The sequence below is a fragment of the Macaca thibetana genome, chromosome 8 (genome assembly GCF_024542745.1).
Source record: "Macaca thibetana thibetana isolate TM-01 chromosome 8, ASM2454274v1, whole genome shotgun sequence".
Classification (NCBI taxonomy): Eukaryota; Metazoa; Chordata; class Mammalia; order Primates; family Cercopithecidae; genus Macaca; species Macaca thibetana.
The window spans coordinates 41,054,646-41,078,185 of NC_065585.1; the positions used below are offsets into that span (position 1 = coordinate 41,054,646).

The following is a 23,540-nucleotide window of genomic DNA, read 5'->3' on the forward strand; positions in this document are numbered from 1 at the left end:
CTATATATATATATATATATATATATATAAAGAAATTGAATGGGATTAGTATGTTTTTGGCATTTCACTTGAACTTGCCGACAGACTAGATAAAAAAGAAAATACAATGGGCTACATTGTTTTCCTATCAGTAAGACAGCTGTATCAGTTCTTTAAGAGAGATAATAATAAAATCTTAAAGTTTTACCTAGATTATTCTAAAATGGATGGTAGCATAAGAGACAATATCCTCAAAAATGCTTGGATAGCTACTGTAAAAGTAATTCTATATGTCTATTGCTGTTTCTTTAAGAACTTTCCATGAGTCTCTTCTACTTAACATAGTAGAGGAGGTTCTAGCCATAAGTTAACCAACATAGTAGAGGAGATTCATTAGGCAAGAAACAGAAATAAAAGGGATTCAGATTGAAAAAGAGAAGGTAAAACTATCTTTAAATGCAGGTGATATGATCTCCTATATAGAAAATTCTAAGGAATTAACAAAACAACTATTAGAGCTAATAAATGAGTACGGCAAGGATACAAGATCAACATACACAAATTAATTGTATTTCTATACAATAGCAATGAACAATGAAAAATGAAAGTAACGAAACAATTCAATTTACAATAGCATCTAAATAAAATACTTGGAATAAATTTAACAAAAGAAGTAAAATATGTATATACTGAAAACTACAAAACATCATTGCAAGAAAGTAAAGAAGCTGGGTATGGTGGCTTACACCCATAATCCCAGCCCTTTGGGAGGCTGAGGAGGGAGGATTGCTTGAGCCCAGGGGTTCGAAACCAGCCCAGACAACATGGCCAAACCCCGTCTCTACAGAATTTTTTAAAAAAATTAGCTGGATGTGGTGGCGCGCCCCTGTAGTTACAACTATTCAGGAGGCTGATGTGGGAGGATAACCTGAGCCTGGGGAGATAGAGGGTGCGGTGAGCCATGATTGCACCACTGTACTCCAGCCTGGGCGACACAGTGAGATGCTGTCTCAAAATAAGAGAAAAAAATGAGAAAGTAAAGAAAAAATAAATGCTTTCTGCAGATCATATGGGGCAGAAAAATAAAGAAAAAATAAATGGAACAACATTTTGTGCTCATGGATTAGAAGACTTAATATTCTTAAAATGGCAACAATCCTAAAATTGACCTAACGGAACACAATCTCTATCAAAATCCCAGAAATTTTCCCCCTGAATTGACAAGTTGAACTGAAATTTCATTAGGAAATACAAGCAACCAAAAAGAGAGGAGGAATAGCACCTACACTCTACTGGCATCATAATCACCTGTGGTGTTTTAAAAATGCAGAACCATAACTTTAGCAGTGATGTTCAAGTACTTTTAAAAAGTTCCCAGTTGAGTATTAAGCACAATCATAAAACAGAGTAGAAGTTATTAGGGCTTATAAGATTTTCATTGGTGATAAACAGAAGATAGCCTTAGTGATAAAGAAGAAAACAACAACAAAAAAGAAAGTACAAGCCACACCTAATACTTGGTGGAGAAGCATAGCCCATCATACCCTCTGGGATGAGTTGGCACTGAAACACACTTCCAGAAAATTAAAACAAAAACAAAAACAACAACTAAGCTTGATGGAATATTGGAATGGAATATTAAATACTGTCTGGAAACATCTACCAAATAGTAGAAACTTATGTTCAGCTGTTTGTTGTACCAGTGGTCAAAGAACCAATTACCTCTTGAATTTATGATAATAAAGGCAAATCATCAGTATAAAAGGCAATGCTCACTTTCCTGTTTGCTGCTTACTATCATCTAAGCTATGGAAAAGTGCGTGAATCATTGAAAAATCCATTCTTCTGTTTAACAAGCTAAAAAGCCTAGACAGACAAAATGGATAGGTGTACACGGCAGTCAGGATGACAATCTTCATATTTTAGAGTCCTAATCACAACTATTTTCAAGAGACCTCTGCTTCCCCTTTAAAATTCTATAATATAGGCATAAATAGGCTGTATATATAAAGTTGTATCACATGGTTATGTAATCTGTTTTCACACTAACTCTGATCTAGAATATGTTAGCAGCAATGATTTTGAATAAATGTTTCATTAACAATTGTTCTGCTTGCCCTTCTAAAGATTATGAGATCTTTTGCTAGATAATTGAAATGGCTTAAGTCTCTTACAATCGGGTATTCATGAAAATTTGAACTGATGACAAATTTTTCCTTAAAAAATTCTCTAGCTTAAAAAGAGCAATTCTCTTAAAAAAGAGTAATGATAATTCCATAGCATTTATAGATATGCCTGAGAACCATAAGAATATAGAGAAATAATTTCTTGATTTTTAGTTTGAACACAAAGTTACCAACATTGTTGATTTTGACAATACTATGCTTTTCAGTATTTTTTTTTTCCTATCTTCCATTGCAAATTACTTAAGATTGCCTCTCTCTGAATATTTCATCAAATATTCTTATGAATTTGTTAAGGCCATCCTGATGACACTTCGGATATGGAACTATCCTCAAACATCCATCCACACATGGCTAAGAAACTGCATCACTCTCAGGCTTAGAAATTTTAACATGTTTAATTTCATTAAACTTTTTAAATTTTTCTTTTTGATGTATGTGTAAATATAGCTAAGTATAAATATATTACTCATTACTCAACAGGAAAAATATTATATTCAAACACTTAACAAACTGTTTTTGAACTTACTCTTTGCTATTCATTTCTCCTTTTACATTCAGTAGACTTACTATAATGTGACTTACTATAAAATGAACATAATCATGCAGTAAGATCTGTATCATACAATTAGATTTAATTAATGAAAATAGTAATTACAATGGATTCTGTTTAGTTACTGTGTTAATTGTAAGTACTAGCATTGCTATAAATATTAAACTTTGAGGTAAGTTTTTTTCTTCATATTAGGTTGGTGCAAAAGTAATTGTGGCTTCTGCCATTAAAATTAATGGCATTAAAAGTAATGGCCATTAAACGTAATGGCAAAAGCTGCAATTACTTTTGGACCACCCTTAATACAATTTAGATTTCAAATAAAATATAAAAAAAGTCAATCATATATAGGTTGAGCATTCCCTAATTTGAAAATCTGAAATCCTAACTGCTCCAAAATCCAAAACTTTCTGAGTGCCACAATGCACAGTAACCTTTAAATGAAAACATGACATTGTAAGGAGAGACTGAAAGCCTGCCTTTTTTTTTTTTTTTTTTTTTTTTTGCTATTGCTTAACAGCTGATATAGGTGTTCTGGTGATGCTACTATGCTGCTTAGCTCCCTGAACACAATACCCTTTCACTGCATTAATAGTTTGTCATATTTTTTTACTGTTAAGTATTTATGTGTTAAGTGCAAAAAAGTGACTATTGGTTGAGACCACAGAAATTCAGAGTCAGAAATGGCGATGATGCCAAACAACCACAGACTGTCCACACAAGTGACTGAGACAGATGTCTTTGCTTGCTTCTGATCATTCAATGCAGACAAATTTTGTTTCATGCACAAAAGTATTAAAAATACTGGATAAAATTACCTTCAGGCTATGTGTATAAGGTGTTTATAAAACATAAATGAATTTAGTGTTTACACGTGGGTCCTATCCTCAATATATCTCGTTATATATATGCAAAAATTTCAAAATCTGAAAAAAATCCAAACTCGGAAACACGTCTCGTCCCAAGCATTTCAGATATGGACTATTCAGCCTGTATTATAGAATAAGATTATTTACAATAATGTTGTATAAGAACATAAGCTGTTATTAATATTTAAACAATCTATGATTGTGTTTATCAACTACCAAAACAAAATGATGCTTGGCATACTCAGACATATTTTCCCTCACAATAAAGACTGAGATTTATTCTAAGAAGTAAAAGCAAATTCAAAAGCCTATGTTGAAATGATTAATGAGTGCTACCAACATTTTCTTTTTCTTTTTCTCTTTTGGGGATGGAGTCTCGCTCTGTCACCAGGCTGGACTGCAGTGGCATGATCTCGGCTCACTGCAACCTCCACCTCCTGGGTTCAAGCGATTCTCCCGCCTCAGCCTCCCGAGTAGCTGGGAATATGGGCACACACCACCATGCCCAGCTAATTTTTGTATTTTTAGTAGAGACGGGGTTTCACCATGTTGGCCAGGATGGCCTTGATCTCCTGGCCTCGTGATCCTCCCACCTCAGTCTCCCAAAGTGCTGGGATTACAGGCGTGAGCCACTGCACCTGGCCCCAATATTTCCTTATAAACAACTGCCGTTGATACTTCTTGCCATGTTCCAGGATATATGTTCCCTACAGAGATCAACCTGGTCTCCTCTAGTTTACAGTTCCAGAAGTATTACACAGTTACTTAAGCTAAGTGTAGTGCTTTGATGAACTGCATTTCTAGAATATACCATCTTTCCCTTTTCCTTGGAAAATAATGTGCTCTTTCTTTGAAGAAATAATGACGTAAGTACTATTTAAAAACCAGAAACTTAAGGTTATAGTCGTCTCTGAATCTCTGCCCAGCAAGCCAGGTATGGCAGTGTGGGATCTGGGCTCCGGGCAAATACCAATGGACTCATGTGTTCTCATCTATACAGTATGTAGAAAACACATTAGAGACTCATTCTTTTCTTTGCTCTTGGAAGAAAGGAAACTCTATGTATCTTTCCAAGGACACCTTGGAAAGCTTTTCTCTGTGAATTAGTGATGAAATAATCCTATGCCCAACAAATCAGAAAAATGGTCATCTTTATTAGTAAACCAATGTAATTATCAAAAGTTAGATGAATACCAAAGACAGATTTGAAATTACTAATTTAGACTCAAATAATAAAATATGCCTTAAGATTCATTTGTATGTTTAATGCCTGTTATAGAGAAACTGTCATAGAGCACAAATACAGTTAAATATATCTAAGATAACAAGTGAAGGGACACTGGCTAAATCACTGAATTGTATACTCAATGGGTAGAGATCTATCCCAATTATCTATCTCACTGTGAGAAAAGTGAGAAAAGCACAATTTTAGATTGGGCTTAGATATAATAAGGCAAAATCTTGCTTATAAATAAGGTGTGCTTTTATTGAGCAGGCTTTGTACTAACACAAAATCAAATTCTGGACTACTAGAAAATTCAATCCCTCCAAAATGTACATAATTTACAATTTTCAGTCTCATATAAATGTAATTAGAACAACCTCATATCCTCAAGCAGAAGGATAAAGTCTTACTGCACACTTGTGCTAAGTTGACTGTATGTAATACATATAATACTGTAAAGATAGCTTCATACTTACTTACTGGCTTGTGCTATGAAAATTAAAATACAGTTGTTTTTATGCCATGCTGCCTGTATTTTTTCCCTGCCTTTCTCCCTGTTCAAAGTTCCCTCTGCAGAAATTTATCTAATGGCACGAGTTTAAGAAAAGCACAACCCATGTTTGCCTTCTAATAAACCCTAAGGTATCTATTCTTTCTTTTCAGAGTATTAAAAAACATTGCTCCTGCTTTGTAATCTTCTGCAGGACTGAAACTGCACTAGAACCTACCAGAAAACTAAGAAGCAGCAAGGGAACCAGAGCCAGAATAAAGTCTACTGTTTGCTACCTGTTTTCTCATTCATTTTTGAAGTTTGTTTCTAGGACATAATATTTCTTGTAAAGTAAGTTCAATTTTTTTCAGCCACTTCAGAAGTTCATTTTAAAGAACTTTGCCTTATTTTTGTCTGAAGCAGTTTTCAATATTGGTAAAGAATTTTCAAGTTTCTCTTTTCAATGATCTTTATTAGACCTTACAGATAAAGAAGATCCACAGTAATTCATGTTAAAAGAGACAGGGAAATTTACATTTGATTCAGCTACTCATAACGAACTTGGGAACCAAATAAATCAGACTCTCAGAGCTAGTGGATACAAATTCAAGACTGTTTAACAAATCAATCTATTTGATAATAGTTTATCAACATATTAATTAGTATTATTAGAAGCTAAATAGATAAAACACAAGAAAACAAAGCAAATGTAAATGGCAAAATAATTTTTAAGAATAGTAAAAAAGACTACATTACTAATGGGAAATGCCTACAAATAACATATTTTACCTGGCATCATCTTGTGAGAATCTCCTTTGCAAATCCTCTTTATTCCACTGTTCTTTTTCTTTCCCTTGCTCAGGTATATCTTGTGTTTTTTCCTCGTCTCCTGATTCTCTGTTTTTCTCCTTATTACACGTTTTGGCAATCTCTTTCCCTTTCTCATTCTCATTAATTCTTTCTTCCTTTACCTCTTCCTTCTCATGAACTATCTCTTCATGCTTATCCCCTTCTTTCCCTCCCTCTTCTATTCCCTTTGGTCTTTTGAAAGCAACACAAATTGAAGGCATGCAAATAAACACACACAAAAAGAAAGAAAGTCAAGAAAAAACACTTATGAAATTAAACAGAAAGGTAATAAAACTATCAAAACATAAGTAAAAATTATATCTTTTAAATGTTGAAAACTTACTTCAGTGTATACCAGAGAAGCACTGTATAAATAGCACTTAATTGTAATAGTTTTAAAATCATTTTCCTTTTACAAAATTACATGAAAAAAGGTAAAAGCTGTGATCTCCCTATTATACATTTTTTAATCCAATAAGAGTAAAACAAAATTTAGCTTAGGCATCTATAAAATCTATAGGACAAGTAAGAAATGCAAATTATACTAACTTATATACTACATGCATAAATTTTCTTGAGAAGATGAGTACTTTTTCTATGCATACATAAAAAATTCAAGTGGATGGGAAAGCATACTACTGAAAAAGTATTATTCTTATGTTTTCTAATAACAAAATATATTATTTTCATGTTCCTTGGAACGTGAAAAATTCAAGTCTCAGCCATCACTTTTATTTCAGTAAAGATGTAATAAAAGGTCTTAATTTTTAAATTACAAACATGAAAAAAGGTATTATTTCCAGTGATCTAGTAAGCAAAATTATCCACAGTTCCATAACATTTTTTTTCGATGCAAGAAGTCCGAAATGTGTGTTAAAATATATTAAAAAGTAGTATGTACTGAAATTGAGCTCCCCTCGCTTTAAAATAGATATTAACCTTTTAGAAATATATAATTTTACGTTCATCCAAGAAACACAAAGACCTTCTAAAACATATTTGGAGAAGTTTGTTGTTGAAATCCCCTTACTCACCTGATTTTCTTGTTTCCTCTTGGGCGTTCTGATTGGACAGACATGTAGCTTGTGCTGCTGAAACGAGAAGCACTACTAGTCCTTGAAACCGCAGATATATCACTTACATCACTGTCCGAAGATTTAGTAGAAACATTATCTGCCCCTCTATGAGGATCCCATCCTGATCGATACTGTTAACACAGATTGACAAATACGCAGAAGTTGTCAGTATTACCACACAAAGCAATTATTAGCTTTCTCCTATTTCAGCACTTTCATTGTCCACAGAGGAAACTGCAAAATCCCACTCAGTTGCATATAAAACAAAAGTGAATGGCAATTATCCTAAAAGAAAAATTCAATTTATATGAAACCTTTGTTTTCAGCAAAGTAATTAGAATGTTTTTACCACACCCCAATGAAGGCCATTAAAATAGTTTCAAAACAGCGCTGGCCTCAGGAAAGAACATTTAGGTAAGATCTGGGAAATGAGCATTTGGCTTAATATTAGGAAGTATAATTTTTTTATTTTTTAATAAATTTTTTTTAAAAATCCCAAGTATAATAAAGCTGCCATTATCACTTATAGAAACCAATTCTAGTAGCCATCAATTAATCCATTATGCTTCACTGAAAACCTAGAGATAATATAAAACCTAATTATTCAACCATTAACTTTTTTAGAAAAGCCAAGAGAAAAGAGAAAGTTTAATTTCAAAGTGGCTGCTGGATTTTGATGAATCCTAGAAATACTAGAAAAAGTCATTATTATTTACAATAGTTCAAACTTCCTGGAATTGAAATAATCAGATAGTTAACTGGCACAGCCAGGGTTGCAGGGTATTCTTGGGTGTTCAAATATTCTGGTAAATTAAAAACCATCGTAAATGCTTTACGTTAATGACCTAGTCTCATAAAATACATTTAATGTAAAAACTAATGGACAAAATTTAACTTTATTCTGACAACAAAAAAATCATTTGCTAAGAGTCGTCTTGTTGAGATGTAAAAAGGATAGACTTTGGAGTCTGGAAACCTGAAGTAAGAAAAACTCTCACTAGTTGACTAAATCTGAGCAAATCATTTAATCTGTAAAAGGCTTCTTATAAAAAAATGGATAATAATATCTTTTTTTTTGCAAGGCCTAGAACTAAGACATATGTGGTATCTGGCATAATGTAAGTAAATGTAGCCTGTAGTATTACGGTATTATTACAACTTGGTGATACAACAGTATTCTTACTATAAACATCAAATATGACTATTATTGGGTTAAGAGATTATCTACTAATTGATTTTGATTTGTTTAGATGTGCTTCAAACTTAATGTTGAAACACTCTTAACTAGTTAATTTTGCAAAGGAGAATTTTCTAATCACAGATATTAGCAAATTCCATAAAGCCTTAGAAAGATGATTATTTTATATCAACCACTTGCTATGTCTTAGAGAATAATTACCTAATAAACAATCCCCCACGAATGACAATTCATTGCAAGTATTAGATAGATATAAACATTTTGACCAAGATAAATTGAGTGGCAACAGAGCATAAACAGTAAATTCGATATAAGTTATCTGTTGATATTTTTTTTTCCAAAACCTCTCAGTATCTAGCTATCCATTTTAAAAGCTGACTCTTCTTCAAACGTAAAGAAATTATTTCTAAGGCTCCATAAAATTTTAGTTAAATCCATTAATCTAGCAACATATATTCAAATTAGGTGAGAATTAGCCTTTCTTAGTCCACTTTAATTTTCTATCTTGTTAGATAAACTCTCAATTATCAAAAAGCATACAATTAAATTCTTCTAAAAATTGCTGCTTTTTCCCAGGAAATATCTATTTAAATAGAGCCAGAGGGTTTAATTTTAAAAGAAACATTATTAATATACAGTGCATTTATTCAAAGACAATTTAGATCATAATATTATTTTTCAAATAAAGTCATTTTAAAATACCATTTTGCCTTAAATGACAATGATGAAAGCCATTGCCTAGAATAGCATTTAAATGAATGGTATCAACATTATCCATGTTATATCTGTCTATATAATATATACAATATGTACACTATATAATAATATATTGTATACTATATAATACAATAAATGACATATCTATATATATTTTCACAAAACGTATTGAAAGTAAATGTGATCTCAAGGTAAGGTATATGTGGAAAGATTTCATTTTACTTATATTTTTTTGGGCATTTATTCATACGAAAATCAAAGTTTTAAGAAATTTTTCAAAGCTATAAAATTGTTCAATAGATACTATACTGCATATGGGGGACTTTTCTCTGATTCTTATAATTTATAATAAAAAAGAAAAACAGCTGCTATTCTTTCTTTTAAAGTAATTTATTATTGAATATGAAAGCAGTTTTGGTAATATATTTCTTATTTGTTTTTGCTCATGGGATTATTATATCATCTAAATTCAAATGGAAAACTGTAAGTTTTAACTCTGGCAGTAGTAAGGGCAATAATGTAATCATTAAGAGCCAATGCTCTGGAATGGGACGGAATCATTTGAATTCTGGCTACATAGATTATTAGGTTTGTGATCTTGGATCAACTGCTTCTATGAGTCTCAGTTTTTCATCTGTTAAAATATGGATAATAATTGTGCCTATCTCTAAGGCTTGCTGCAAGGATTAAGCAAGACAATGTGTGTCAAGTACTTAGCACAATATCTGACACATAACAAGTGATGACAAATGATGACAATGATAATGATGACAATGATGATTAAATAGTAGCCAAATACTGACTTATGTAAATTTCAGGACTATCTTTAGCTAAAGAATATTAGGTAGAAATATTTAATAAATATATTAAGACTATTCTAAGCTACAAAAACATAATTATTTTTACATATATCCAAGAGATCTGCTTCAGAAAATATGTTTATAAAACAAAATTAAAATTTTAAACCCAACTTTACTACTGACTCCTAGTATGTCCTCAGGCTTCGCCTTCCCCATTTGGCCAGGTTCATCCATATCCCATCACCTAATAGGGAAATACTGATTCCCAACTGCAGGATGAAGAATATATTTATCTCAGCAGGAAATATATGACACTTCTTGGCCGACATAGAACATGTCTTATTTTTAATATTTGTCTTAGAACCTTATCCTGACATCCAAAGCCACTAGGTACTCATGTATCCCATGCTTTCCTGATTGGTTTTTGTCCAATTTGCTTTTCTTTCATATCTGAAACCTAACTACTTATTTGGCTTTTCAATTTCAGTAGTTAGGATTCTGATTTTGTCTACTCTAGGCTTTGTCTTTTTAGGTCTGTCACGATGTCTAGTCTTGTTGCTATGATTCATAGCTGCATACAGGCTTTAATTTGTTTAGCTTTTAAAAGACAGGTTAGCATGGTGTGCACTGTGCATATCTTTATCCGAGACTTCTCAGATCATCCAGTTTGCTGAGCTAAAATTTTAGATATGCAAAATTTAAGGAAAGGTAAGATTCCCCATATTGTAGTTTTATGCCTTTTTTCACAGCATTATAATAGTGTAAAGGTTTTATGCCTTTTATTCACACACAGCCCTACGACAAGAGACAGTGTGTGTAATTCATCACACATGACCTCTTGTCATAGGGCTGTGTCTGTCTATGTATCTATGTATCTATCTATCTATCTATCTATCTCTATATCTATCTATCTATCTCTATATCTATCTCTATATCTATATCTAGCCCTATATCTATATCTATCTATATATACATACATAGATGTGTGCATGTGTATATAAACATGTTCATGTTTAATTTTCAAACCCCCATTAGACTACAAACTCCTGAAGGCCAGCACAGTATCTTCCTCACCTTTGTGTGTCTCTTAGCACCTAAGAGTCAAAGATTTAACTTAATTTAATTTAAACTATGAGTTTTAGCCTTCTTACTAGGAAGATAAGAATACACTCCAGTTTAAGAACTTTTGAGAAAATATATTCAAAATATATATTCAAAATACATAATAGTATGCTTAGCAAATAGCAAAAGCTTATTTCCAATGCCTAAAGCAGAAGGTCATTAAATAGAAGGACACTGAATGGAATAGTTTATATAAAGAAAGAATAGAAATTAGCTAAAGGCTCTAGTTTAATGGTGATTAATGATGATTCTGCTATCTACTCAAGGCTTTCATCAAATGTATTTCTCTGTTGACTTCTAAGCCACTGAGCATGTTTACCATTGGGATTAGCTCAGGTTTCCATTACAAATAGACATAAGCTTTTAAAAATGAGAAATCTGGCCAGTGAGAAAGAATATGAAAAATATTTTTAATAAATAAAATTTCAGAAGAATACATTTTGAACATATTTAGAATTTAACTTATTCACATATACAACTCAACTCCCACCCCCAAAAATCTAAGTACTAAACGACTTAATAATAGAGTCAACACTTAAAATGGATAAATGTAGTTTTACTTTTCCTAAAATATGATAAACAAAAGTTCTATACTTCAACGAGAGAAAAGCAGCTGAATTGTTATTATACCAAGGTAATGAGCTATGAATGTGAGTAAGTAAATTTATTTATTTAGGAAATGGTTGGTGTTGTTTTGGCACTATACAATACATAATGTTTTAAATAATTAGCATGTATTACAATATAGCTGATGGATGAACAATGAATGGCCTGTTAATCATTCTCTTTAATGGAACAAAAACAAAGAACAATAACATGATCTTAGCTGAAAACTGTGCTCCGATTAAAGATCATTAAAATCTTGGAAGAGAGTAAAGAAGTTTTTCCGGACAACATTTTAATGTTTTGTACATTACTATTAAGAAGATCATGAACTAGAAAAATTTACAGGAAATGATTGTTCTTCAGGATGTTCCAGACTCTAAAGAGTTCCTAAGTGGCTTGGAAAAGTTAATGTTCTTCCTATATATCTAACATCAGTGGAGAGTAACAGTGTACCTACAGAGCTCTATTGAAAAGAAGGCTATTATTAAAGTGTTAGAATGATATACTTAAAAAATAAATTACAATTTCTAAAATCAGTTTCATTTTCTCCAGTAGTCATTTGAAGTTCTTAGGCCATTTCTAACTCTGATTTTGCTAAAGCACCTCAAGAACTCTGGTTGTTTGATCTTCAGACAAAGATGGAGGCAGGATTATGAATGTCCTTAAATATCACTTGTCTCAAAGACAATAATCAAAAATTTAATTATAGCAAAATACTGGATAATATAGAAGCCCAATTTTGAAGAAAAACAAGTCTTATGCTATCAAGAAGTACCTGGATACCTGAATATCATACTCAAGAAGGAAATACTGAGCTAATCAAAAGACCAGGGGGGCACGGGTGGGGAAGAAAACAGGCAAACATAATCTTTGGAAGATAAAAGTTAGGCTGAAGTTCTGGGCAGGGCTCTTGATATCAGTCTAGGGGAGGTAGAGGAAAGAAGAGGGCAGAGGGAATTCTGGCACTGCAGTCATTAAATAACCATGTGCATTTTTGTCATCTTGTTTTTATTTCATATAATAATAGAAAGAAAACAGCTGTTGCTCTTTGATAGTAACACAATTGCAGGTACTTTTTCTTTGACGAGCTACTTCAAGATGATGTTTTTCTCTGTCCTACCCAAGGCTCTTATCAGTGCCTGATCTGAATGCTGAATTGTATAAAAAATGTATTTGTCAGAGATAATTTTGTTCAGCTATAACTTCTAAAGAAGGTATTGTGTGATAATGGTCTAAAATTGGGAGGAGAAGGCAGAGAGAAAATGCCAAAGACATTGGAGGACTTTTAAGATTTAGTCTTGTAAACAAAATTCTGCAAATGAAATCCCAGCTTGAAAGATTTCTGATAGCTGCAGAGCTCAAAAGGAAGGAGTCTGCAGTAAAGCTGAGCCTAATGAACAGCATGCCTCAGTCTGGAAAGGAGTCAAGTATATAAAATTTTCACTGGAGACTGAGGCACTGAATTTTCTCCCTTGTTGGTCTTCAGGACTGATGGCCTCTTCAGTTTGGTATAGTAATTAAAATAGCTACAATTATTATTTGTATACCCTGTGAAACATACTGTTGTAAGTAATATATGTGGATTATTTTATTTAATTCTCCCAAACCTTATGAGGTGGCCTTTGTGATAGCTGGAGTCAGAAGGAAGTACAGTTAGGTAGGATGAGCCACACTCAATACCCTCTCCATTAAATAGGTCTAGTCATCCTCTGAGGCACAGTTTAAGATGTCACCTCCTCTGCGAAGTCTTCCTTAACTCCTTCGAAGAGAATTAATAACTGCCTCGAATGTTCCTCAACTACTTTACTCATGCCTTTATTATATCTATATAATCCTCAACTACTTTACTCATGCCTTTATTATTAAAACTATATATTATATATATAGTTTTATCATGTGGTATTATGTGTACTTCTCCCTTGTCTATCCATCCATCCACGTATCAATCATCTATCTAGCTATTTATCCATCTATTTGTAATCTACCCACCCCACTAGATTATAAACTCCCAGAGGATAATGACTTTTGTTGATTTCAGTAATCTTATTATCTACATCTGGGCCTGGCATTTAGAAGGAACTCAATGAACGTTTAATGATCCAAATGAATGAATGGAATGATTTGCTTTATCTGGGCTATATACTGAAGCATTATTCCATTATGAAGTACCAAATCAGTGCACAAGATACTACATTGATAGCTGTATAGGGCTTAGTCACCTAATTATTTCATTCTCTGTGGTGGGTATAGGCAGTGCTGTTAAACAGTAAATGTTTAACAACTAGCTTTCTGGGGAAAAAAATTCCAATTTATGGAGTTTTCTGATTTCCATGATATAAATACTCCCATTATGGCAGATTTCAAGTTACCAAGTGGTCACTGAACAGACAGTTGGGCACACCACTGGTTGTGGGGTTTAGGAATACAGGCTTTGTTTACAGGGCTCACTAAGACTCCTGAGGAGAGAATGAGTAAGGGACAATAAATATTTACTATGTATCAAGACCTATGATCTCGTTTAAAGTTCACATTGGATCTGTGAAGAAGGCATTTTCTCCATTCTAGAGATCTAGAAACAGACTCATCCAGAGAAGTCTTTGAAACATGAAATAGCAAGAACAGCTTAAAGTAAAAAGCTGCAGTCAAAGAAAGGGTAGCCATTAGCATGTATGCCAAGACTTACAAACGAACCAGCTGTTGCTTGATGTGAAGGAAATTTATGAGGTGAATAATTTTTCCTGGAGAATTTACAGAGGAAGAATTACTGCCAGTAGTCAATTATGACTTTCCCTAAGGCTTGGCTTTGTGGGAACTCAATGTCTATTAGTAATCAGCTTCTCCTTGAGAAACAATCTTAATTTACTTCTATCGATTTCTCAGTTTTCAGAGATAGAAATGCCAGTGCTGCAATGAAACCCCAGGTTTAGAGATCTCAGGTAGCTGCAAAGCTTATGCTTTTGCCCTTAACAAATGAATTTATCATGTTCTTCAAGAGAATCAACAACTCTTAAGCCATTCTATCATGTACTAAAACTCTTCTCAAAAAAAAACTAAACAAAAACAAAAACAACCCACCGAACAAAATTCCCCAATAACATCCTAATTTACCAGTCAGTGGTATCTTTTTAGTCTTTTTCTTTCCCCTCTCTTCTTGAAAATTTCCCATAATGACTTCTGAGATAATGCCACTCAGGGTTTCTAGTCTATGTCCCTGAGTGTTACTTTTTAATCTCCTTTCCCAGCTTTGTTTTCCCTAACCTGATTTTAAATCACATTTTCGCAAAGTTCCCATCTTTAGCCTTCTTTTAACTATAATATATTACCCCAGGATGATATAATCCATCATCTACCCATTTTTATTACCAAGTAATGACTAATAAAATCCTTATTCTCACCTCTCCCAAGCTTCAGACCTGTATTTCCAGATGCTGACAAGACATCTCCTGTACATTCTTTTGTTAGCACAACAAATTCAATATAGCCCAAACCAAATTTATTCTTTCACCCTAAACCAGCTCTCCCTGTACCTCTTATGTTGCCTGCACAATAGGTTCCATATCCAACTAAAACCTAGAAAAGTTGTGAATTATCTTTGCTTCCTCCTTCCCCAGTATCCTCCATTCTAATCAGTCAAGAAATATTATTTAGTCATGTAATGGAAACAAATATTATCTAAATATTTAGCTATCAGGGGTTATGAATGGGTCCTTGGTCTTTCCTTTTGGTAACTAGCATACTTAATACCTATTTATTTGTGGCAGTTGCTGCTGAATGCCTACTCAATATTCCCTCTCCCACTTTGGTCTTTATTAAAAGAATTCACACTGATTTTAATAACAACAAAACAAAACAACTTCATTTTCTACCTTGTATGTAAGGTGATCATTTTTTATGAGTGTGATCTCCGAAATATAAGCAGTAATCTAGGGGAGGAGTTTAGGGAGAGCTACTGTGTTTCTGATTACAGTGAGCTAACATAGCTGGTATGACCATATGTCTTTCACTTTTTTTTTCCTTTTTTACTGGAGTTCAAACCCAAGCCTACAGCTACAGCAGGCATTCTGTGATGATGGGGACAGAGTGCTTGGGTCTTAAGTAACAGTACCAGCCCTAGGCTGTTTGGATTTCTTGTGTGAAGTAAAATTCCTTGTTTATTCATATAATTTTGTCAGGTGTTTTGTTATAAACAGCTGAGTGCAAACATGACTGATACACTTTCCTGAATGCAAACTCTTCCTGGTCTGTATCAGAAAAAAATTTCTGACCTCATAGTATAAACATATTCCCTAAGCAACAATATTGATGAAAACCATAATAGTCATCTAATTTTGATAAGAGGCAGTATACCATAATGAACAAGGGATTAAGAGCTGAAAGATATGAGTGTGTAATTGCTCTTCCACTTACTAGGAGCTACACAATCTTAGGCAAGTCTCTTCTTTAAGTCTGCTTCTAGATTCACATTGTGGAGACAATACCTTCTTAATAGGACCAATATGAATTTTAAATGAGATCACAGGTCTTGACACATAGTAAATATTTACCATGATAATTAATTAGGCATAGTCCATGATGAAATAAAAGAAGCTGTAGATTATGATACTAAATATACACCATCATTAATCCATAAGCTCAAAAATTTTACCTTGACTTGAAAAAAACATGAAAATGGCTATGAATACTTTATAAATAGGTTCCTAATTGCATGTCTCACAAAAAACAAACAAAAACCAAAAGGGCATTGTCCTTTCACACTAGATTGGTTTATTTACTTAGAGTAGGATAATACCAAACCTGCCTTGGAAATTCAGGTTTATTCATTCCTGAAACCGTTCTACTTGAGTTAGGTTTTTTTTTTTTTTTTTTTTTTTTTTTTTTTTTTTTTGAGACAGAGTCTTTTTTTTTTTTTTGAGACAGAGTCTTGCTCAGTTAGCTGGAGTGCAGTGGCGTGATCTCAACTCACTGCAACCTCTGCCTCCCGGGTTCAAGCGATTCTCCTGCCTCAGCCTCCCGAGTAGCTGGGATTACAGGTGCCCGCCACCACATCCGGCTAGTTTTTGTATTTTTAGTAGAGACGAGGTTTCACCATGTTGGCCAAGCTGGTCTTGAACTCCTGACCTCAAGGGATCCACTCACTTCGACCTCCCAAAGTGCTGGGATTATAGGCACGAGCCACCACAACCGGTCAGTTAGTTTTTATAATTATGTTTATACTTGATACTAAGGAAAGTTAAACTGAGGACTATAACAATCTATCACCATAACACTAATAATAATTAAAATTTAATTACTTTTTATGGTTTACAAACAACTTTCAAATATCTTATATATAGTTTTCTTTTTCACATCTGATAAAACAGATTTTTAACCTTTTTAAGATTAAGATTTTTAACCTTTTACAGATAATATGTAATATAACATTAACACTTAGCTGTGTATTGATATAGATGTAACCACATAAAATAAATATTTTTTTCAATAGCTTTAGTCTTAGATTTATTCGTAAACCCTTTATTATTCAGTAATAGCTCAAACTCATGTCATCTGAAATATCTGCCTCAGTCAACAAGTATTCTCAAAGTCTGTTTTTCTCAGACCCTTAGATATATTAATAATATTCTGACACATACATACAATTTCATGTCTATCCAAGCCCCAGAGAGTAGAACAAAATGCCTGCTGCTAATCTAAACCAAGGCACCCAGTTGAAAGCCCTTATGTTATTATTATGACTAAATGCTTCTCCAAGCCCTCAAATCAGAAACCCATAAGATCTAGCTAGAATTAAGAAAAGTCATAAAGAAACTGTCACTAGCCATAAAAATTCCTGGCACTTGGCCCTTTGTGACCCTCTTTAAACATTATATGGATTATATGATTTTTATGAATGTTTAAAGAATATCTAAATGATTGGGATATAGGGTATAGATATTACAGATATCACGTGGCAAGCTAGCATCCCAAAAGTTGCAACAGAAATAAGACATGAGAACATAGCAGTAGGACCAATGCCCTGGGAATCTGAAGGAGGCAGAAACACAACAAAAATATATGAGCTGGAGATAGGAAATAAGGTTCCCTTTCAATTATTAGTACTTTAGAAAGTAATAGCGTAACTCAAAGTATTTGTGTTGAAAAGAATCAAGGCTAAATAATAGCCTGAATAACTACATAATGTTAAAAAACCTGAAGGGGCCTGAGAATTGCTCTGATCTATCAAATTCAGAGATAGGGCAAATATAATTACATTCTGTTGGAAATCTGAAGAGGCCCACTACTCTTGTTCCCTATGTGAGAAGACAGAGAAGCATCAACTGGGCTTACAGAAAGACCTTTTGGGATGGAGCCAACAGACAAAGAAGGAACAAAGACTAACAATTACCTCTTGCTTGGACTACTACAATAACCTCCTAATGGGACTCCTTGTCTGTAATGTTCTTTTCAAATGCTTCTTAAGTATATCATTAGAGTTACCTCCTAAAAGCACAAATTTGTTCATATCAGCAACTTCCTCAAAAATCTTCCAAACCCATAATTCTGTATGGGTTGTATAAGATACAGAAAAATAATATAGAACATTAAGTAACATAGATATTAAAATATTAAAATAATACGGATATATAGATATTAACATATAAGATATAGGCATTAAAATAATATGGGTATTTAAAATAATATAAAAAAAATTTAGAAGAATATAACCATAAAATTTAAAATGTAGTAGAACATTCTATATTTTTAACTGAGAGATTCAAAGTTCTCCACAGTCTTGTCCCAGTCAACTTTTCCATTCTTTTCTCCTAATACATATCCTCCCCATTTGTTGTATATTTCCACACTGAAGAACTATTAGCTGTTTCTTAAACATGGCTTGTGCTCATGTAACGCCATAACTTTGTTTAAGTTCTCTCCTGAGCCTGACAAGTCCTTGACTTCATGTGTTCTATTCTATTCTATTCCCAGATTTCTCCCAGCCAAATGAATATTTCTTTTGCTATTCTTCCTTTGTATGTGTATTTTTAAAAATTACATCACTCAGCACAGCCTATTTTGTACCATCATTACTTATGTACATGCCTTTCTCTAATTTGATAGTGAACTCTTGGATTGAAAGGATATGCTAGCCTGCCTTCCTCCATTCTTTCCCTCTCTCCTTCCTTTAATTCTCTTCTCCTTTTCTTTTTTCCCCTCTCTTTATCCCCTTTCCCTTCCTTTCTTTATTCCTTCTTTACTCACTATTTCCTTCATTTTATTGTAATTCACATGGTTATTTCTCTGGCATTTTCTCTTCTTTAATGTTGCAGAACCAGAATCCAGAATTACAGCTGATGAGCTTCAGCAACACCCCTGCTATGAAGTTTTGACTTGCAGGTAAGAGAAAGATAATCAATGACCACTAAATGACCACCAAAATCGCAAAAAAAAAAAAAAAAAATTCACATGTCTTAAAAAACAGAGAGGGCAAGAAGACTCATATAACCATTTGTTGTTGTTGTTGTTGTTGTTGTTGTTGTTCAAGAGAACAGCCCAGAAAAGTTACCTGGTGCTGCACCACACATTTGGTTATTTACTCATCACTGAGTCATTCACAAATTCACCATATTTAGCTTCAAAGCTAAAAGAGACCTCAGAGAGAATGTAATCTATCTTCTTCATTTCACAGATGAGAAAATTGAGAAATATGACTAAGATTATACAACTTGTTATTATAAGGTCTATTTCTTTTCATTAAACTTTTTTTTTCACTTTTATTATCAAATTTGATTTTACTTTTAATTAAAAGTGATAATTTGTATTCATTTTAATAGGACACTGGGCAAGCAAGTTTAAAACTTATTTCTTTTTAAAATATTCATATTGCTTTCAACTTTAGGGATATGCTTAAAATAAAGATTTTCAGCCCTTTTTGAAATTTTGGAAAATCTGTCTAAAATGACCTAAATAATCAGAATACAAAACAGCATTAAAATAACATTGCTTGTAAGTATAATTGGATGGATTTTAATAAAGTAAAACTTTAACAACAATATCATATAAACTAACTCGAAGAAAAACATGTTTTGTGTTCTATTGAATAAAAACGTGTTTTATGTTCTATTGAAATAACTCCTTTAAACTCATTTAAAATTTAGGTGATTTTTTTTTGGCAGAAAATCGAAAAGGGCTTAAGAAGTAACATGTTCTTATGTGACTGGACCCTGGAGACTGCTGGCCTTGTTTGTAAGCATTCCGAGTCATAAAAATGATCTGAAAATGGTCAATCATAAAATCACAGCCATTTCTTTGTTACTCAGGAAGTTATATTGAGGTAGTAAGTTTTGATTTATCCATCAGAATGGAGTTCAACTGTGAGTTGTTTTTTATTACTCCTACCTCCCATGTTATAATAAATACTAAAAAGTAACTATGATTAATGGACACTCCCATTCGCTACGCCTAGTGCTATAGAGATGTTTCCATTCTCTGAAGTTATCACCAAAGTCCCTTCCTTCATATGAAATATATTTCAAGGTTAGCTATATTATTTCCAGACTGGAGTATTATTATACAATCTTCAAAACTGATGCAATAGAAGTAATCAATTTTCCAAATGTTTAATAAAACAATATATTTGTTTTGCTAATAAATGATATCTGTAATCCTTCCAACTAAAGAAAATTACAGCTGAATTTTGTGCTGATGAACAAAGCCATTACATAACAAAATTTTAGATACATTTGTATTATAAATAGTTGAACTAAATTGAAGTTATAGATGTGGATGTTTCCATGTTACCCTGGATGACTGACTTTATTGACTAAAGGTTTCTACACAAGTGTCAATTCAAACTTAATTATCAATTACTTCATGTGAAATATGCGAAACATTACACATATAAATTTATTCTCTAAATCATAGTTATTATGCCACAAGTTCATTAAAAATTATATAGATTCAGGCATTTGTGAGAACATGTCTAGTAGAGAGCCTTACACTGATCAGAGAGTACTCAATCAATGAATGAAACATCAGAATTGAAAGAAACAAAATACAGAAAATATATTTCAAATCTAATTTTAAGACTAGACTCTGAGATTAAATAATTTACTTAATTAATGATGAGACTGATTAAAACCCAAATGTTAATTCATAGTGGTCTTTTCAATGCTTCCTCCAAAGTACCACATATTTGTTTAACACTTTATAGCTTATAAGGTTCCTTCAATTTGTAGATAGAAAAAAGTTGAGTTGTGAAGAACTATTGGGCAACTTATCCAAAGTCTTATTACATGAATGGCATAACCAAAATTAAAAGCCCAATCTTCCCATTCTTTCTCAGTATTCTTTCCACTATGATTATCTCTAGATGGAAATCAATAATTGTATGCCCATTAGGAAACATGCTTTTGACTATTATGCAATAATTCACCTATATCTTCTTTTAAAAATCATATTTTGTTCTTATATTGATACAAAATGCTTAAAATTCACCTGCTCTAGAACCTTTTTCAAACTATCCTATCCTACCATTTTAGTTTTCTCTCAGCATCCACGTCCATGTTCATTCACTAAAATTAATCCCATTGAGTGCTTATTGTGGCCAAGGCAAAGTACATGCTACTGAGAGACTACAAAGATGAATAATATCGTCACCTTTCTCAAGAAGTGTATAGTTTAATATAAAAGACATAAATAATCCACTTATAAAACAGAATATATGTATTTTATGTGGTAATGCCATGGATGGTTCAGAAGGTATATATGTTTTCACCTATCTGTTCTTTTCCATATTCTTTTACTTCATATATGTATATGTATATGTGTGTGCATATATATATACACATATATCTCCATGCTTAATCCTTTCAGTTATATGAAATTTGATTGGAAAGAATGTATCTGCTCTATTTGACCACTTTTTTTTCCTTCTTTTCCCATATCCTCCCTGATTTTATAAAGCGAGACCTCTTTCCCTTCTGTGGTCTACTATAATTCATTCCCTGTAGAATATTCTAGCTGTTAACAAGCTAGCAACTCTGGAGGCTTGAGGAAAGCAAAGATGAAGTCATACAGTTATTATTATTATTTTTTATTTTGCTGAAGGTAAAAGGAAACGCTTCTCCTTTATATTCTTAAGTGATTATAGGAGGGTACTGCATTCTTGGCAATGGCAGCTATTCTCCACAGATTGACCTGCAAGTAGCTGCATGCAACTTATCTACAATTCTTTCTTTTGTCAGTATTTAGAAACTTTATGTTACTAAAAAGGGACAAATTAAAATTTCTGCTATAATTCTACAGTATTCTATAATATACAAGTTGCTGTTTTCATCATCTTAAATGACTTTTTTTTTTTTTTTTTTTTTTTTACATAATACTGCAATACTGGATGACTTATTCATAATTTAAAATAGTCTTTTTATACTTCCTGGCTTAAATGTGAATATATGGTAAAAGGTAGCAATTCACAAATACATATAAAAGAAAGGGACCCATGCTTGAATATCAGCATAAAATTATGGCTACGTGAGTCATATTTAAATGTGGTTTTTCATGGCTAAGACAGCAAGTTTTTAAGATGTATTTGCAAAACCAAAATATTTTATCTCTTAGGATTTGAGAAGGCAGTTGTAAAAATAGGAAGAAATAGAGAAAAGTAATAAAATCAAAAAAATAAAAAGTTTAAAGCAAAACAGCTACACTTAGTTGCTTAAAAATCCCTATTCACATTATAATCAAATATGCTTTCATAATGCAGTAAAGTTTTAATTTAAAAAATCATTAGCTACTTTGTAGAGATGTGTTATAGACTGAATTGTGTTCCTCCCAAATTCCTATGCTGGAATCCTAGTCTTCAGTACCTCAGAATGTGACTGTACTTGAAGCTAGGACTTTTCAAGAGGTAATTAAGGTAAAATGAGGTCACATAGGTAGTTCCTAATCCAATATGACTGGTGTCCTTATAAGAAGAGATTAGGACACAGACATACACAAAGTGAAGACACAGCAAGAAGGCAGCCATCTGAAAGCCATGGAAAGGCCTCAGAAGGAGCCAGCCTAGCCAACACCTGAAAGTTCTAGCCACCAAAACTGGGAAAATACATTTCTGTTCTTTAAGCCACCCCTTCTACGGTATTTTGTTATAGCAGCCCTAATCAACTAATATGGGATATTAAGGAAAAAGAAATATAAAGTAGAAACTTTTAAAATCAAAGATTAATCACAAATAAAAATATAAAATATCTAAAATTTCATTAAAATTAGTTACCATCAAATTTTTTTTTTTTTTGGTTTTTTTCTTTCTTTTGTTTTTGAGATGGAGTCTCACTCTTGTTGCCTAGTTTTTGGAGTACAGCGATCTCGGCTCACTGCAACCTCTGCCTCCCAGGTGCAAGCGATTCTCCTGCCTCAGCCGTCTAAGTAGCTGGGATTACAGGCACAGCCACCACACCCAGGTAATTTTTGGTATTTTTAGTAGAGATGGGGTTTCACCATGTTGGCCAGGCTGGTCTCAAACTCCTGACCTCAGGTGATCCACCTGCCTCGGCCTCCCAAAGTGCTGGGATTACAGGTGTGAGCCACCATGCCTGGCCACAACCAAGTTTTTAACTGTAGATCTTTTATGTAACAGGAGAGAAAAGAAATAAATGAGAATTTCTTCCAATGAGGCAAGGAATAAGTGAATAGTTGTTGCTTCTATCAGCTAAATCATAGAGGACAGAAATTCTCTGGTTCAGAGCTTTAGGGTACGAGTAAATGTATGTGTAAACACAGATGTATAAATTATGTGTAAATACAATATAATTTTATATCTGCCTACAGGTATATCTATACCAATAGATAGATATTTAGATTAAAATTTAAATACAATCAGCTTGCTAGGGAATATAAAC

At 32.9% G+C, this 23,540-nt stretch overlaps 1 protein-coding gene across 50 annotated transcripts in view; it reads right to left on the reverse strand.

Annotated features, from left to right (window-relative positions):
• RIMS2 (regulating synaptic membrane exocytosis 2) overlaps positions 1 to 23,540 on the reverse strand; it is a 752,308-nt gene that overhangs the window by 160,466 nt on the left and 568,302 nt on the right. For 14 of the 50 annotated variants that reach the window (XM_050800643.1, XM_050800641.1, XM_050800634.1 and 11 more), the window contains 2 exons: positions 7,183 to 7,355; positions 6,089 to 6,340 (listed from right to left, as the gene is read on the reverse strand). The exons of 22 other annotated variants lie outside the window; for them this stretch is intronic. In XM_050800643.1, the coding sequence (XP_050656600.1) occupies positions 6,089 to 6,340; positions 7,183 to 7,355 (425 nt within the window). The remainder of the gene's footprint in view (positions 1 to 6,088; positions 6,341 to 7,182; positions 7,356 to 23,540) is intronic. 14 more of the 50 variants (XM_050800646.1, XM_050800644.1, XM_050800655.1 and 11 more) reach the window with 1 other exon arrangement.